General features: G+C 45.8%; 1 protein-coding gene across 10 annotated transcripts in view; it reads right to left on the bottom strand.

Moving 5' to 3' along the window:
- plch2a (phospholipase C, eta 2a) overlaps nt 1–18,755 on the bottom strand; it is a 135,007-nt gene that overhangs the window by 26,985 nt on the left and 89,267 nt on the right. For all 10 annotated transcript variants that reach the window (XM_010893222.3, XM_020051958.2, XM_020051959.2 and 7 more), the window contains 7 exons: nt 12,062–12,208; nt 8,728–8,971; nt 7,973–8,102; nt 3,379–3,549; nt 1,326–1,419; nt 433–636; nt 39–159 (listed from right to left, as the gene is read on the bottom strand). In XM_010893222.3, coding sequence (XP_010891524.2) covers nt 39–159; nt 433–636; nt 1,326–1,419; nt 3,379–3,549; nt 7,973–8,102; nt 8,728–8,971; nt 12,062–12,208 — 1,111 coding nt within the window. The remainder of the gene's footprint in view (nt 1–38; nt 160–432; nt 637–1,325; nt 1,420–3,378; nt 3,550–7,972; nt 8,103–8,727; nt 8,972–12,061; nt 12,209–18,755) is intronic.

The following is an 18,755-nucleotide window of genomic DNA, read 5'->3' on the forward strand; positions in this document are numbered from 1 at the left end:
GGAAACCCAAATCAGGAAAATAAAACAGGCCGACTTACTCGTTTTTCACGAAAGCGTACTTGTTGATGGTTTCGATGACATCTCTGAACAAGATCTTGGATGTGAGGGTGTACCCATGATGGACAATGGGCTCCCCATCCTGACCGTCCCAACAATCCACTGAAGAGGGGGAGGGAAGACAGGGAGTGGGAGAAGGTCAAAGGGCACCGGTAAACACATCCCACCGTATCCTGGTATTCCTACTGAGGTATTCCTACTAATGTATGTATTTTGGATGTATTTTGTAAAAACAAAATACATACATAAATACATAGAATATATGTTATACCCAAATAATGCATTTCTGGTGTGCGTGCTTTTTCTTGCATGGGCTATTCCATCCAAAAATGTGTGTGTGTGTATGTTTTTGAGAGAGCGGCGTCTTCCACGCACCTTCCACGCATCGGCACCCCGCCTGCAGCACCCAGGCATACATGTCAACGCGGGACTGGGACATCAGCTGGTCGCCCATAAGGTAGGTGTTGTGGGAAGAGGCGATGAAGTAGTTGCAGAGGGGCTGGGTCATGTCCTGGGTCACCTCGTAATGCTCCGGGTTGAAGATGTCCCCGGCCGGGCTGCGCATATAACTGGTAAAACCTGGGGTGCCGCGAAAAACAGAGATTGTTTCCCATTTCACAAAACACTTGGTTGTTTCTCAACGGACGCGTCCACTTAGTCGTTAACAGACGCCAAGCGGAGGAACGGCACGCGGGGACGATTGTTTGTGACGCGCTGATGTAGACAGGGGAGGACTGGGGGGCAAATGGAAAAGACGCGACGAACGCGGAAGTGGATCTCGTGAGGGGAGAGCACCCTGACGTGTCTGGAAAACGTAGTTTTCTGAGTGGATTTCTGCCAAGAGATTTGAGATGGGCGAGTTTCAAGAGAGGTTTCCTCAGAGCACGTACTGCATCAATATGACAGGTGCAGACAACCAACTGAGCTCTAGATGTTTTCATTTTTCCTGTCAGTACACAGATGTAAAGCCATCGCTCATCATAATGATTTGGTGACCATCGATACAGAGCAGCGAATGCGTTGAGTTGCCAACAAAGACAAATCTATGGCTACGGAGCAACTCGGACCAACACTTTATTAATTCATTATAGATGCAGTTCTTCTGAACTGGATTCGGATTTTCCAGGGATTAAAATGCATTGAAACGCACCTTTTATATATACCCTTACGAACCCATATGAACATCTACATTTCAGAACATGAGGGATTCCACCGATAAGAGGACAACAAAAATAAAAAATAAACAGTTCCATAAAGAGCAATCTTACCATCAATACCCAGAACCCCCTGTTTCTGGTTCTCAGGGCAGGGTTCAAATTTGTTTACGATCTCAAGGCAATGGTCTTTGGTAACCTTGGTCATCTACAACAAAACGAGGGGAGACACAAAAACACAATAAAGCGTTAGAAACACATATTGACCATGCTACACACAGTTAACTAAGTCTTCTCCGATCCCCCTGCATTACAGTAAACAACGGGAGAGTCGGTGAAGATAAAGTCCTGTTAATCTAATTAGGAGATGTCCTCACATGCAGGCCTCCAGGCCCCCATGCCTGCGCTCGAATCCGATTGTCCACAAACAGCTGGCCCATTTAAACCGGCTGATTGGTAGATCGGATTCCGGTCCACGTTTGTCATTGTCAGGCTGGTACAAAATGGGTTGGTTGGGGGGGAGGGGGGGGGGGGGGCGACACTCCCTTTGAAGCAACGCCAGGTATTTTCCCAGGACAGGGCTGCATACTCAACGTGGCTGCGGTCAGGGCTAAGCCCCAGGAGAAAAGGCTTTGGCTAAGTAGCTTGGTCAACTTACTGGTGTGGGTGGGGTGACCACAGAATGAGACGCTAGCTGGCGTAAAGACTTTCCCCCAGCTCACTTTCAGAACATTGGTGATTTGAAATCAAACTGCACTTCTCTGGCTTTTTGAGATGGGTTTATGTGGATATGTGGGTCGAGACACTTGTGGTATTTTTAAAAACACACACAGACACCCCACAAACACGGGCGCACACACACACACGCACACAGGAAAACACACACACAACGAGAGAAACCAAAGGAGGTCATGGCTGATGATGTAGGAGCCAGACAGCCTTTCGGCATCCCTGCTTTGGTTCTGATAAATCTCCTTTTAAGGACCAGTGGACAGTCACCAAAAGCAATGGAACCCAGCTTCTGAAATGGTCAGACTGGACATAAATTGGGATGCCGATAATTTAAAAGCCAATATTCTCCACGCACTGTTCTCCTGGCTGTAAATATGCGGGAAAAGCACACTGTCGTTCCAAAGCCAATTCATTCATTGACACTGTTTTTAAGTCGACTTTTTAAAGCAGAACCATTAGATAGTGCTCAAATTTCACTGTAGCACCAAACGCCTTCAAAAGTCAATTTGAAGTGGTACTGCTAATTCTAACAGCCTTGTAAGGGCCTGAGTCTGCACTCACCCACGGCTATTAGGCATTTGCTTTAGGCCCCGATGGAAAATCCATTAAACAACTGTGTCGGCCGGCATCCGTCTGCATGCCACCTCGCGGGGTCTCCACGGGCCTACTCACGAGGATCCATCCCCGTTTAGTTAGCCAGCGGGCAAAGTGGGATGTCAGCAGAAAAACACATTTCCTCTGCAGTAGCAAGGAGCTTATCCACATTGATTAGCGGCATTCTGTGGCGCCGTAAAGAAGCTGTTTGAGCTCTGTAAGCACCGCGCTTAGAAGGAATCAAAGGCAACCCTTTCAAATGGGATGTATGCATTATATACAATAGAATTAACAATGCATGAGACTTCACCAGCGCCGTTTTCAAGGAGCCCAAGTTGCCTCAAAATGTAGAAATGCGTGGTGTATTTTTTTTTTTTTTTTTTTAGGTAAGTTTGTTCTAAAACGCTTCAAATGTCTTTGTCAAGGCTGGCTCCGTGAGAGTGTCAAATTGAGCTTCTGACAGTAATTCATGGTCTATTTTTTTGGTTTCACTGATGTTGACAGGAACATCAGTGAAACGTGGCAAGAGACAGGAGATGTGGGGGGGGGGGGGGGGGATTTGACGATTATAGGCCAAAAATCTCCCTCGGATGTTTATCTCGAGGCGTTATGAAAAAGCCCCACAAGAGCTTTGAAGGACTTCTAAAGTGACTCGAGTCACCCCACAGTCACGTCCCCATGGATACCATTTCAACATGTGTGTGTGTGTGTGTGTGTGTGTTTGTTACACTAAGTGTACACCCCCTGTGCGCATGGTTTCTCAGAGCCGCACCAGTGCGTCCCATCAAGCAACGCCACACACTCCACCACACGACAGAGGCAACGTTTGACCTGCACACACCTTCTGCTCTAGTTCCAGGAAGCGGGCGAGGTCGGCGGCGTCCAGGTTGTCCTTGTGGTTGCTGTACGTGAGCATGAGCAGGTAGAGGTCGCGGCGCGTCGACATCATCTTGTAGAAGGAGCAGAACTCCTCGAAGCCCAGCGTGCCCTGGTTGTCATCGGTGTCGGCCTCCTGGGTGGGAGCGGAATCATGAAGGGGTGAATGGTGGCTTCTGCTAGAGGGCACGTTTTCGGGACAGGCAAGCCCCAGTTCTGATCTAATACTTTGGGATTGACGGCAACGGAGGAAAGTTTCTGAACTTGTCTGTCAGTGTTAAAGCAGCCGTGCAGGTAGCACTGATGACGTCAAACTACGTAATAACAAACTGACATGAGAGAACACAACAGTTATTAGATTGAGGGATGATCACTGATTTTTAAATCTCATTATCACTGTTAATCTGTGTGTATTAGATCCCAATATTAAGGTTTGCCTAAATAACACTCAGTCCAACAGTCCCAGGCCTAAGTTATATGACTAGTCAGATATATTGCAGACACACACACACAGAGACAGACCATTGATGTCAACACGAGTGGGTGGGTTAACCAGCAGTGGAATGGGTGCTATTCTAATTCCATTCATGATGTAAAGAAAAGTCTAGAGCACTTAAGATGCTAGCATGTGGTCACACATCACTTCAGCCGAGCTATTGTGAATTAATTAATCAGTGAGTGGTGATTCTCTGTTCTTGTACCCAGTACTATCAGCCGCAATAAATTATTGAGTGGTGCTTCCTCAGGCCGGGGGAAAGACCCGGGACAACCCCAGACTCAGGCACACTCATCGGAAACAACACCCCCCTCCGCGTCTCGCTCCGCGTCTCGCTCCGCGTCTCGCTCCGCGTCTCGCTCCGCGTCTCGCTCCGCGAAGGCACATCATCCTCTGGAGGAGGAGAGGCAGAGAGAGTCACTTAATGTGCCACGCGAAGCTTGGCTACAGTACATCACCGCGCCCGGTTGGTGTCTGAAAGGGCTCTTTTGTAATAGAACCGGCTACCTTGTTTCCTCCCGTTACCACTGTACTTCCTGGTTGGGGGTTCACACTAAAAGTGAGTTCCAAATAGCACCCTACTGCGTATATTCCACCGTCCACTTTGACCGAGGGCCCACGGGCCTCTGATGACTCAAGGGGTAAGGCAAAGGCATCACTCTGAGGATCGTTCCGGAGTCGAGGAACCCACGAACAAGGATGGTGGAGACACTTGGGCAGAATGGATAATACATGGATCTCCGGAGGGTTAGAGGAGTCTGTGGAGGTGAGATAGTAGGCCAGGGCGGAGTCCATAGCAACGTCTCTATCTTTTACCGCCCATTTAACGGTGAAGGTGAGATTACGACACAAGCTACAATTACTACTCGAACGGTAGCTAGGACTTAAAAGCTAGTCCGTAAGAGTTGATACGCTATGTAGAGCAATGCTATTTATAACACTGATATATTCACACGGACGGATATTCCCGTTTATTCACACTTTGTATAATGTAACAGGGTATATGGAAAGAGGGGTCACTGATGTTTGGTGTGACTGATGTCCTCCCAGTGGGTCAACAGGGCAAATCCGGTTCCTGCCAGACGTAAGCAGGTTAAGCCGGCAGACCAGCCCCACTGACCTGTAAACCCACTCATGTCTGGCAAACACACACACTTTCGTACGTCCAGCCAGCTCCCAATGTGTTTACCGTGTATTACACCTGAGGCCATCTGCGCCCCTAGCCAGCATATGGATGACCCCCTAGCGCGGGCTTAAGCAACAGTAGCTGCTGCCAGGCCTAACACGCTAACAACGCGCTAACACACAGCTAACTAGCTTATCCGAGCAGGGCCACGATGCCAAAGGCTTACCTGGACTGGACTACAGCCTGACAGAGTTCGCACAAGACAATTTGCTAAGTGAAATGAATTAGTCGCTAGGAAGTAGTCTTTTTTTTTTTTTTTTACACTTTCGCCAGTACCGTAGACAGACTAGGCCGAGCTAGCTTAGAAATCAGGCATCATGATTTTACTTAGGCACACAGGTAAGAAAGGGGCCGTCACATTACTTAAGTCATGGAGTACACTCACACTGGCCTTGTCCCAAATACAGTTTGAATTCTCACCCAATTCTTCATCTCTTCAAAAATTTGCAATCGTTGCCCTGCCTCATGGCAACCACTCCTCAGCAAATAGCAAAACTCAAAGATCGATACACGTGCCCTCTGATCCATCTCACCCTTCCATTCTCCTCACAATGCTTGTATTTTCCTGGCACACAGGGACATTGAATCCCCCCCTCTAGGATTCAATCTCTTGGCCCCCAATCAGGCAGCTGTATTTTAATTTCACCAGTCTAACTGGTAGCGCAACTTTATTTTTTAAATGGTAAAATAGACTCAGACACAGTGCTGTTTTTGCTTGGTCGTGATTTCATAAAATTCCGTAACCCAAAACCTTGAAAATTATTTCACAATTGATTTTTAGAAAAACTATTTCCATCATATCTTGCAATAAAGATAAGAAAGATACATTGAGAAAATAAATATACTCAAGGTGAACTGGTAAACGTTTATTCGATCATAGGGAACATTTCTCCAAAGACTGTCGTTTCCAATGCAAATGTTGCTCAGAACAGTTTTTTCTTTTGCAAAATTGCTCGACAAATAATTTGAGGTCAATAGAAACCCGCCTCATGATATCCTAGTCCTTCTGGAACCATGTGGTGTCTATCTCTGACTGACTGTGCCTCTGATGCCTTTTCATAGAAGTTAATCTATGTAACATTGAGTAAATCGCTAGCATGCGGCTTAATGCGAGTTCAATAACTCAGCCCTCAGCAACCAGCTATCTGTCCAAACAGGACAAACTAGACTATCGCCCATCACATCTAGCTACGTCGATGACTACAAATGCCCCTCATCTCCCTGCTTCAGAATGGACGCATATACTGGAACTGTAGGTTCATGTATAGGGGACAGACACCACTCACACCTCATCAGAACACCGACTCACAGGCCATCACCTAAACACATGTCAACTTCACAGATATTTTTGTTTTTTACATTCTGTCCCTACAAGTCGTCTGGCACTAAACACCAGGTACAATGTAGGGAATGGCTCAATTGTATGTATACTCTGCCCCCCAAAAAAACAGGGAGTTCTGATTCTAACTGATAACTGATTCATTTTACCCAAATAAATTATAGCAGTGGAAAAGCCATTACAAGTTTATCTTCGATCTTTCTAACCTTCATTCTCACCCTGTCAGACTTAATAACATCAAGTTGCCCACATGTTTTTCTCTCATCCCCCCCCCCCCCCCCCCCGTCTAAACTCATTTTCGGGAGATGGCCTTTGACTGACTTCTCGACGAGCTGCCACACAGCTCCGCCTTTGATTTGGCGTCCGACTGCCAACATCCTAAAGAGTGTGGCGGGCGGGGCCTGGTGACCAGGGTGTGCCTGTGATGCGTTAACATCATCAGGTTATCTTGCCCGTGCGTGTGCCGCGACAGAAACGTCTAGAGGAAATGAATATCTCTCAGAGAGGTTGATTTGCCTGTGTTTTTCTGATCGCCGCACATTGCAGAGAACACAAAGTATAGGGGTCTGTTTAGTTCACTGAATGTAAGCCGTAGACGCAATTTAATACAGCACACCGAGTTATAATAAGGGACTCTTTCTAAAACCCTGACCAATACTGGAAGTTAATCGATTACTCTTAGCATTGAGATGATATAAAGAAAACCACTTTTTGACCGCACTGGGCTTTTAAATCCACTCACACATGAAGTACTGTGTTTGAATCAGTTGGCTGTAGGGTGCTAAGTCTGACTGTTCAGAGTAGTGTGTTTAAATTACACTCTATACAGAGTAGTGTGTTTTAAATTACACACTACTCAGAGTAGAGTGCTTGAATTATACTCTACTAAGAATATTGTGTTTGAATTATACTCATTTTCGAACAGTGTGTTTGAATTACACTCTATTCAGAGTGGTGTGTTTGAATCACACCCTATTCAGATTAAAGTTTCTCCAATCACCAACAACCCAGCTAATGGGGGCCTCCTAGATGTGTGTTGGCAGTAAGCTTAAAACCACATACACAAAAACAGGGAAACAAAACAACAACAAAAACAGATACATGCATGCATAAATACCAGAGACACTACTTCCATAAATCCATGCTTAAAAAAAAGGCCACTAAGCTGCTCTACAGTCAGTGATAACACCCCTTTATCCTCTCCTCTCTCTCTCTCTCTCTCCCTCTCCCTCCTCTCTCCTTTTACACTTTTGTTTTTCTCCCCATAGCTCCCTAAAACAAAACCGCCTGCAGTCTTTCCAGTTCTAATTGGCTGTTTATTTTTGCTTCCATGCACTTTGACATTCTCTTTGTAATGCCAATTGCTATACATTATTTGTGTTATTTAAAAGAGGACTGTAGCACGGTCTGGCTGGTCTAGGGGGAACACTGTAGTTGGGAGCACACAGCTAATGTCCTTCCACACAACCACTTCACCTCCATTCCTTTCTTCAATAACATGACAGACTACACAGAGAATAAACGTGACTCCAGTGTACCTTGAACATCTGCTTGACTTTCTGGCGGGGCAGGTTGACGTTGAGTTTGTGAAGGAGCTGGAGGACCTCGCCGATGCTCAGGCTGCCATCGCCGTTTTTATCCGCCTCCGTAAACGTCTGCTTCAGCCACGTGCTGACCGAGAAGGGGTTAAGGACAGACAACGCGTCTGTCTGGGTTTAAATTCACCCGTACCTAAACGCGGGTGGTCACAGACACTCGCTGTTTCATCGATCAAGCTAGCATAGTGAGAAACAACTCATTTTTATCTGACACAGCTCTTACAGTACTCCACACGGCCGGGTCTAATTTTAGCACGAGCCGACTGACATATAATGGAATGTGATTCATGATGTGAAAGGTGCATCCGACAGTCATCACCTAAACTCCTTTCATCAGTACATGAGCCCTGATAGCATGCAAGTGTGCGTGGGAAGTATTACAGTCGCTGTATGAGGAGAGAAATCATTTCTGCGCATGGGAGTGAATGGAAGTGCTCAGCATTATTTTTATATTATCCACACTTCATCCTAGCTGCGTCATGTGTCAAAAAGTCCTTAACAAAAAAACACACTTCAAGTCCTTCCTCAAACCGACTGAATTCGTCGTGGGTCTTCAACCTCTGAGAACTTACTAAAACTGAAAGGCAACACATGAAACAACTACAAAACACTCGTTACGAGCGCACACAGACGGTCCGGGAACCAAGCCCGTGTCTGGAGACAGCCCTAAATGCACACGGCCTGGGTAAGGATATTGGTCGCGGGTGCGCTGCCTCTTGGCCAGGCTGTCCTCGTCGCTGATTCCCGCCACCAGGTACTTGAGGCCAGTGATCCAGGTGCGAGCCTCCTCGCCGGAGCTGGACACCAGGTCCAGGGACTCCAGGCGCTCGCCATAGTACAGGCTGAAGCAGCAGTTGGGGTCAAAGCTGCCCTCCGAATATCGCTGGAAGATCTCCGACTGTTTGCCTTCGCACACCTCTCGGATGGAGTCAATGGAGACTAGATGGAGACAGGGAAGAATGAGGGCGAAGGAGGACAAGGGAGAGATCGTTTAGTTCAGAAAGTCCGATTATGAAACACACAAAAAAACGCAATGCAGGTTTGATTGAACCGAGTCCTTAATAGAGAATTGAGAAATGTCACTCAACGGAGCAAATCCATTTATATAACCCTCGTGTTCATATTCTGTTACACTGAGTTAATTCCGCTGGGCCCAGATTGGAATGATTCTCCCCCCATTTGGCGTATAACGAGGCCGAAACGGCGGTGGGCTGCTAAATCGTTTGAGGCTCAGGGAGGAATGAAAACTAACTTAGGAGAATTTATTATGAGGCATAGGCAAATGCTACTGTAAAAAATCTACAATTTAGCAAGCTGTTCCCAGGGAGCTGTGTTATTAAGACAGAACATTGACATTTTTACATGAAGCGGTTTCTCTGAGGCCATTAAGATGTATGTCTTTTCTCAGAATGTGGTGGACATTTTAAGTTTATCTCAAGGAGAAAAGGTTAAGAGTACGCATCTGTCAGATTACTACTCAGTGTTGGAGGATGATCACCCAATGTGGTTGCAAATTAAATATATTCTGCGTGGTGCCGATGTTCCGCTCTCTCCATGGCCTTTAATTTAATGCAGGCTGCTGGGGTCCATGCAGAGCTGGTGAACCGGCGTAAATATTGCCGGTAAAGACTGTGAGGCCTTCAGGCCTTCCAACCAGTGCTAAACCATCCATTCTCGTTGAGTTACTCTGAACTCGGTTCTGCCTTTGATTCACACTGGGAGGAGGTTCACCAGTATGCTGAACGTCTGGACGCTAATCGAGTGATCAACGAACAGGCTAATCCAAAGGAGCTTGTTGAGGCATTACAGCAAAAATTCACAGAGAGAGAGTGAGAGTTTTAATTTTAGAATAGCCCCAAAGCATTGTTCTGCTAGATCACAGGGGATTAGGCATACATTAATCAATGGATTGGTGTAAATGTGTGTGTCTCTGTGAGTGGGTGTGTCTGTCTGTCTGTTTCGTTGAGTGTCCACATGTGAGTATAACTTCCTGACCTCCTTGCTCATGTCTTGCTGCATGTCTCCCAGTTATATGCAGTCTCCGACCACTGTACTCCAGTAACCATGTCATTAGTATGTAGGCCGCCCTCTACCAACAGTGGATGACCGGTTTAAAATGTTCCAATGTTGCGCCCAAGACAACCGTTTAGGTCCTGCCCACAGAGGGTAAAGGGAAGGGAGCCACTCACTGAAATGCCCTGTGTCGGTAAATGGCTTAAAAATATACTTTCTGTGGTGAAACTGACGAGAAAGATGGCTATTTCCATTGGCATTTGTTTGATAACCTATCTAGTTAAATATGAAAGATAGCTACATTTAATTAGCCAGAAAATATATTGTTTTAACTTTGTTTTCTTGTTTTTGTTCATATAAATGCTCATTCAAATTGATAGCTGCCCACCCAATTAGCTGTTGCCAGTGGACAATGATCACCAAGTTTCTCGTCAACAGGTATGTGTCTGTAATCTTCAATTTTTCCAGGTGGTGCAACTAAGAATACAAAGTGACCACATTTTCTTAGCCATTCTACCTGTGTGTGTTCTTACATGTCAGAGTTCACACACAAGACAACATGTCTAAGTCTACAGACTAGACTACATGTCATGGTCTACAGACTAGACTACATGTCACAGTGTACTGACTAGACTACATGTCATGGTCTACACAATACTGTTCATGAATAAAGTCGCTGAATAAAGCCTGTTCATAAATAAACGGGTAACTGTGTAAGGTCTGCTCATGAATAAAGGGTCCCTGTATAACGTCGGTTTTTAAATAATGCAGAATGTGGAGTTATACTGGGCCAGGAAGGGGATCGCAGCGTCTCGAAGAAAGGCCTTTCTGATCAAATGAAAAATACTGCTGGGGTGAAGGGGTCCTTTTGATGTGTTGAACAACTGTCGTCCTGAACTCAGCAACCATCCTCAGACGGACACACCCCTAATACTTTGACTGGCCCAATAGGAAGCAGCTCTTGTGTAAATAATGTGGGGGGAGATCGCTATGGTGAAATAATGGAATATTGTTTCTGACAAAGTATCATTTATCATTTAGATCGCAAAGCAATATCATGTTGACATTACTTGGCAGTGCAGATCCTCGCAACTCAAGTCCAGTAATTTTCCTTAATAGCTTTGTCCTGCATATTATTTTCTAAATAGGGAGTCAATGACTGATCAAAACATGTTTACTGCAGAGCCATTAGAAAACAGTATGTTTGTAAAACTGAATTTCAGTATGGAATTGCAACAGACATTGAAACGTGAGAATAGCATTTATTGTACAGAACTGATAACATCTTATTGTGAGTTCCCTTGCAATTTCCAGTCTTGCTCATTTTGCATTTTTCCATTGCAAAACCTCTAAAATGTTTACCGCCATATGCACCAATGAACACAACCAAAGCCAGCTGAACTCCCAACCCATTCATCTGTGATATAAAGGAATATTCCGGATTGTTGTTGTAATTTTAATCCTGACGCTCCATTTGTTCTCCGCTGGTCTGGCAGATTAAAGCTGATGAATAATTGAGGCTACTTAAGAAGCTTATTTACTCCCATGGTGGCGGAGAACCCAGGCTACAGACGGAGGGAGCGTCAGGAAACCGAGTCCTGCGTGCCCCCCACCCCACCTCCCCTCCACATCCTGATTTATTCCTCAGCTGATCTGGACTACAGTGAGACTTCCTGGATGTAATGGGAGTACTGATCACTGATGCAAGACCATAATATGCATTCATGTGTTTCATTAAACTGAGACTACACCATCTCTGTATCGCTGGATCTCTGTGCCATGAGCAGCGTCAGGCACAGCAAGTGAATGTGAACTGAGAAGTTTGAAACATTTGTATTGTGTTTGCAAATTATCTTGTAGTCCAGTGTGGTCATCATCATGTAGTCCAGTCGGATTCAAACCCCAACACGCCACGCCAAGCCCCGTGTTCCCGAACCCTAGACCCCTGCACGCCACCCCAACCCATGTTCCGTTCCGGTCCAAGCCGGTCAGGCGACAACAAAGACAGTAACTCACTCTTGGCCTTCTCGTTCTTCCGCGAGGGTCGCCAGCGGATGCAGGACTTGTGCTCGTCCAGGAAGAAGTAGCGCACCAAGCCCTTGGAGCCGCCGCGCAGCTTCACCATCTGGGAGCCCGTCTGCATGGAGCTCATGCATTTCTCCACTGGGGGGGGAAAAAAGAGAGAAAGAGACAGACAGAGAGTTTTGTTAAAGGAGCTGTTTTTTTCTGCGTGCATTCGTGTAATTTGTGTGGAGTACTTTTGAGTGAAAGTGACACAAGAGTGTGTGTGTGTGTGTGTGTGTGTTTGAACGAGTGTCTGCTTCGGTGACAATGAGAGAGAATATGCATTTGTTTCAGAGTTGTGAGAAGGTGTGCTGTCAAGCATTCTTCCCGGTTTGGAACTCAGGCTGATAAATATTTAGTTACAGACACAGTCATGTTTACACACACACAGACACACACACACACACAGCATCGGATATGCCTATCACAACTGTTGGTGTATCATTTGGCAGAAGACTCATCATTCAAGCACGGGAGGCCCATCAGAACCCTGACCACAACAAAACGGACCTGACTGACCAACTCCACTGCACATCCTCTGACCTTGTTACTGATACCGTGTGTTGGTTTTTTCACCTGACCATCGTTCTACTACATTATCCTATTGACATTCTTGAGAGGGGAGAAGGGAGAGAAATGGGGAGGGGGGATAGGGGGGAGAGATAATGTTAGAGTCATAGAGAGGATGCGAGCCAGAGAGAGAGAGATATAGAGAATGGTTTCAGCACAGCAGTAAGATTTGGGATCTGTTGCCATGGGCAACCTTTGAAGCACAAATAACAACATAAATATTTGTGTTTATTTATCTCATAATTTAACTAGTCCGACACTCTGCACTAGTAAAATAGCATTTTAAAGACACTTCACATAAAGAGAGGGACCAAGACATGGCTACCGAATTCAGGGTGGGATTTCTATCCTCAAGGCATGGAATCGCTGCTTTAGTTTGACAACTCTCCAACAGATTGCCAGGCTAATGGCAGCGACATTTAGCCCTGGGGAGTGCCAGTTCAGGCTAGCCCTAGGCAACGGCTGATTTCTCCACTGACAGACTAACAACTGTCAGATGTCAATCATAAAATTATGGATCCATAACGACATATTGGAAGAATAGCACACAGCTATTATCATAATCACCTCCTTAGCTATTCTGTCTGTGTGTATGTGTGTGTGTATGTGTGTGTGTCAATGTCCATCACGTGCAATGTGTAAGTAGTACAGACATCCCGGAGATGGATTGCTCTAATTGGCCATTGATTTGGCTTCCCTGGGCTCTCATTGGTCCGATGTGAGAATGGGCCCCCAGGGTTCTGGTTAATTCAGGGACCCCTAGAACTCCAAACTGCCCATGTCGATATCCTTCCGGGTATAATGCAGAAGGTCAACGCCCCACCCGGAACGTGACTTAAATTGCTGTACCAGCTACTGCTCTGCTAATGCAGGTGACAGCAGGTGAAGCATTTCACAAGGCTGAGTGAGAGACTGGACCGGTGTAAGACGGGTCCGAGGCTGAGTGAGAGACTGGACCGGTGTCAGACGGGTCCGTGGCTGAGTGAGAGACTGGACCGGTGTAAGACGGGTCCGTGGCTGAGTGAGAGACTGGACTGGCGTCAAACGGGTCTGTGGCTGAGTGAGAGACTGGACCGGTGTCAAACGGGTCCGTGGCTGAGTGAGAGACTGGTATGCTGTTAGATATAATAGGCTTACTAACTTACTACTTGAAATAGTTTTCTAGAGGGACGTACAGGAAGCGCAGACATTTCAAAAGAGCTTCATGAAACAACCACACAGGTTGTTTAAATTAGCAAGTGCATTATAATCAATTAATTAGATATCTGCAAAGGTTAGCGCTGGAAAGAAGACCAAACAAATAATAAACGTGAAACATAAAAAGTTAACCGAAGACAACAGACAGAGGTGGTGGCAGTGGAACTATTTTAAGCGCTGTATGAAAAGGTCTGTTTTCAGTTGTTTTTTAATGCCCGGCAGGACAACTAATGTCTTAGCCTCCAAGGGAAGCCACTATTAAGGTGCCAGGACAGAGACAGAGAGTTTTGACTGCGTGGATGTAGGGTTTGAGCATTGCCCAGGTAGGGAGGAGAAACTCCTCATGCTTCTCCATAGCCAGGAACTGTGGCCTTGAAGTGGATTCGAGTTTCAACTGCATCAAGTGTCGAGTGAGAAGAAGCGCGGTGACTTGGGAAGGTTGAACATCAAGCGGGCTGTTGCGTTCTGAATGAGTTGCAGGGGTTTGGTTTCACATGCCGTGATACCACCAAGAGTGGGTTGCAGTAATCCAGTAGTCTTCTGCTCCTGCTGGCTTGGAATCACCTATTTAGTTTATTTAAAATTGACTAATTACAGTGGGACAAATATCCAATTTGGGTACCTGTGGAAACAAACCGTATATGTTCTGAACTTACGCAACAATATCAGACATTTATCTCGTTCTTTTAAACATTAAATACTACCCTATTTGGCACAAAATTGAAAAGAAGGCTCTACTCCCCCCAGCTGCACTTGATGTTAAGTAGCTCGATTGTTTGTGGTGGTGGTAAAACCTTTCCAAACTAAAGCCCCAACCTTAACCAGTTGGAGTTAATCCACAAACTGAGGTATCTGGTTTAATCCTGACGCAGAATGTGCACTGACGTGAAAGAAACCCGGTCCAGAAATAGAAATAGTCTGTACACAACATGTTAAATATCAGTGAAACTGTGAAATATTGGTTGTGACACGTCCCGGCCTGTTTGCCTGTCAGTGTTGAACCCGTCCTGACAGGGTTTAAAGTTTATTCAACTTTAATTAACTTAAGTCCCTTGAGAAAACATACTGCTGTAATGACAGGCTTTTTAAACATGGTGTATAGGACACTGGAAATGAGGAATATTGAAACTGTTTTAACTAGGCCAGGAATTTTAATCAAACAACAAAAACAACCGTAAAGCACACTGAGCGATGTACAGTGAGGGAAAAAAGCATTTGATCCCCTGCTGATTCCCTGCTGATTTTGTATGTTTGCCCCCACCGATCAAGATATGATCAGTCTATTATTTTAATGGTAGGTTTATTTGAACAGTGAGAGACAGAATAACAAGAAAAAAATCCAGAAAAACACATGTCAAAAATGTTATAAATTGATTTGCATTTTAATGAGTGGAATAAGTATTCGACCCCTCTGCAAAACATGTGTTAGTACTTGGTGGCAAAACTCTTGTTGACAATCACAGAGGTCAGATGTTTCTTGTAGTTGGCCACCAGGTTTGCACACATCTCAGGAGGGATTTTGTCTCACTCCTCTTTGCAGATCTTCTCCAAGTCATTAAGGTTTCAAGGCTGACGTTTGGCAACTCAAACCTTCAGCTCCCTTCTATGGGATTAAGGTCTGGAGACTGGCTAGGCCACTCCAGGACCTTCATATTCTTCTTCTTGAGCCACTCCTTTGTTGCCTTGGCCGTGTGTTTTGGGTCATTGTCATGCTGGAATACCCATCCACGACCCATTTTCAATGCCCTGGCTGAGGGAAGGAGGTTCTCACCCAAGCTTTGACGGTACATGGCCCCGTCCATTATCCCTTTGATGCAGTGAGGTTGTCCTGTCCCCTTAGCAGAAAAACACCCCCAAAACATAATGTTTCCACCTCCATGTTTGACGGTGGGGATGGTGTTCTTGGGGTCATAGGCAGCATTCCTCCTCCTCCAAACACGGCGAGTTGAATTGATGCCAAAGAGCTCGATTTTGGTCTCATCTGGCCATGACACTTTCACCCAGTTCTCCTCTGAATCATTCAGACGTTCATTGGCAAACTTCAGATGGTTCTGTACATGTGCTTTCTTGAGCAGGGGGACATTGCGGGCGCTGCAGGATTTCAGTTGTTAACAGCGTAGTGTGTTACCAATTGTTTTCTTGGTGACTATGGTCCCAGCTGCATTGAGATCATTGACAAGATCCTCCCGTGTAGTTCTGGGCTGATTCATCACTGTTCTCATGATCATTGCAACTCCATGAGGTGAGGTCTTGCATGGAGCCCCAGACCAAGGGAGATTGACAGTTATTTTGTGTTTCTTCCATTTGCGAATAATCGTACCAACTGTTGTCACCTTCTCACCAAGCTGCTTGGTGATGGTCTTGGTCTCATTCTAGCCTTGTGTAGGTCTACAATCTTGTCAGCTCTTGGACAGCTCTTTGGTCTTGGCCATGATGGAGAGTTTGGAATCTGATTGATTGCTTCTGTGGACAGGTGTCTTTTATACAGGTAACAAGCTGAGATTAGGAGCACTCCCTTTAAGAGGGGGATCAAATATTTTTTTCACTCATTTTGTGTTGAGTAGATGTTTAAGCAATATAAATAGATCACCCATCCACTTTCATTGGAATGTCTGTCCTAGTATTTCTATATCTCTACTGTTTGGGCATATTTGACACTAGAAGTAGCAGCCCATCAGTAATTGGTTGATTAACTATTATGGCACAGAGAAACAACTCCATGCAGAGATGTGTGATTGGTTGAGCCAAGTGGAGATGTTAACTGACAGGACTTCAGTCTGAACTGAGCTTCCCTGGGCTCCATCACAGAAACACAATAACAGACTCTCACACTTTCACTCTCTGGCCTGATCGATACCATCCATCACCCTGCCGCGCACACTGTCCCAAGGCTACCAGCGCCCAGCCATGCCGATGTACATATTATACACACATGCACACACACACACACACACACACACTCACTCACTCACCCATGTGAACATAATCACACCCTCTGCAACCCACACAAAACTATAGACTATGCACAAACATAGACCAAAACACACATACGCGTGCAACAAACACAGACACATACACACACATAGACATTTATTGACCCACACAATCACACACCCACACACACACACAAACACAGACCATTAACAGTGAAGCATGAATAAATGAGGGCTGTATTCCCTCCCGTCCCTGAACCGAGCCGACCAATAAGCGCTCTCCTTCCAACTTTTCCCAGAGTCCCCGGCGACACAGACTCTGCTGTTGTACCACGGTCCCAGGCCTCCTAGAAGAGCAACACTGAATTGGCTGCTGCATGTAATCAACACACAACTGGCCTTCTGTCTAAGCCCCTCTCATCCCCAGAGAAGAACAGACAGCTACTCCACGACAGACTGAACAGCCTCCTCTGTTTTTTGGTGTTTAAGGGTGCATGTGTCTGTGTGTGTGAGTTAGAAATCAACATCCCTGGGGGTGCCTTGTGAGTCGTCGTCCCCCCCGCGGATGGCTTAATTGAGTAAGCAGAGAGGAGTAGAGAAAAGCAGAGCAGAGGTGAGAGTGGAGCCAAGCGTAGAGAAAGGAGTTAGGGGAGCTGCTGGCCGGGGCTAATTTTGCAGAGCAGAGAAGCCCCACTACGCACCACGCCTTCACTTAGGGGATTTTACCACGCAGGCAGGAGACAGAATCAAATCTAATCTGATCCGGCCAAACTGTTTAAAGAAAGCCGTGTACTGAACACGTCGCATTATGCAGAACAAACCACACAGAGAGGCGGTGAAAGCAGAAGGTTCAGGAAGGTGTCCTTCAATCTGAACCAGCCAACATTAAACTGACTGTTTGCATAGAACACCACACAAGTCAACAAAGCCGAGGTCACTTCCCTTCTCTTCCTGGGTGTCGACTCAGGCACAGACATTCTTCACAGAAATGCAATTATTTCAGTCAATTCAACTGACTGGAATCCAGACAAAACTGACCCGGGCCCCGATATTCTGCAACGGGAAAATAAATTCTAGCAAGCGGCTACGGCGATTCGCAGCCCACAGAAGACCGAACAATCAAAATACTCGTTAACAATTAAGACATTAGTCCAGGGGGGCATTTCCCCCCGTCTCTAAGTTCCAGTCCAGCTGCAGGCCACATGGCAGCTGACGGATTAACTACTGGTGGAGTAATTAGGGACAAACTAATTAGGGGCCGACTCGTCCAGCTGTGGTAGATCCACATAATAAAGAGGGGGCCACTTCAAGGAACATGGAGAAAACCCTCCACAGTCTAATGACAGGGCTCAGGCACGTGTTTTCTGTGGGGGAGGGGGCAGTTCAGGCACAAGTCAGTAGAGATCCTCTGACTCCGTGTTTCCCAAACTTGGTCCTGAGGACCCAAAGGGGTGCATGTACTTGGTGTCAACCTGGCACTGTGACACTAAACGTGCACCCCTTGGAGAATCCAGGACCAAGAAACTGCTCTAACTGCAACCCCCCCCCCCTGCCATTTTTCAAAGAAGAAATTAGAGAAGGAAAATGTAATGTGTTCCGATGTGTTTAGGTGACACTCCAAACGAACCCTTTATTTGGTCCAGAGCTGTTGCCATGGAAACATGCTCAGCTCTACATAGACAAAAAAAAGAAGAAGAAAGTCTGTCCAGGAGGATAAAACAGGGATAGGCCACAGTCTGGTGTGTCTTCCTGTCATCTGATAAAGAAGCCTGCTGTATTCAGAAACATCTTCCAACACAGATTTTCACAAAACGAAAATGGAACATCAAACCCCTCTCTTAATCAAACTTATGTGCCTTTTCATTTAATTGATTGCAATTAGGAGAGATTGTCAGAATCAATTGTCTGTGCTCAAACCAAATACTGTGTTAAGACCAGAAAGAGAA

The sequence above is a fragment of the Esox lucius genome, chromosome 12, assembly GCF_011004845.1.
Source record: "Esox lucius isolate fEsoLuc1 chromosome 12, fEsoLuc1.pri, whole genome shotgun sequence".
NCBI classification, from domain to species: Eukaryota; Metazoa; Chordata; class Actinopteri; order Esociformes; family Esocidae; genus Esox; species Esox lucius.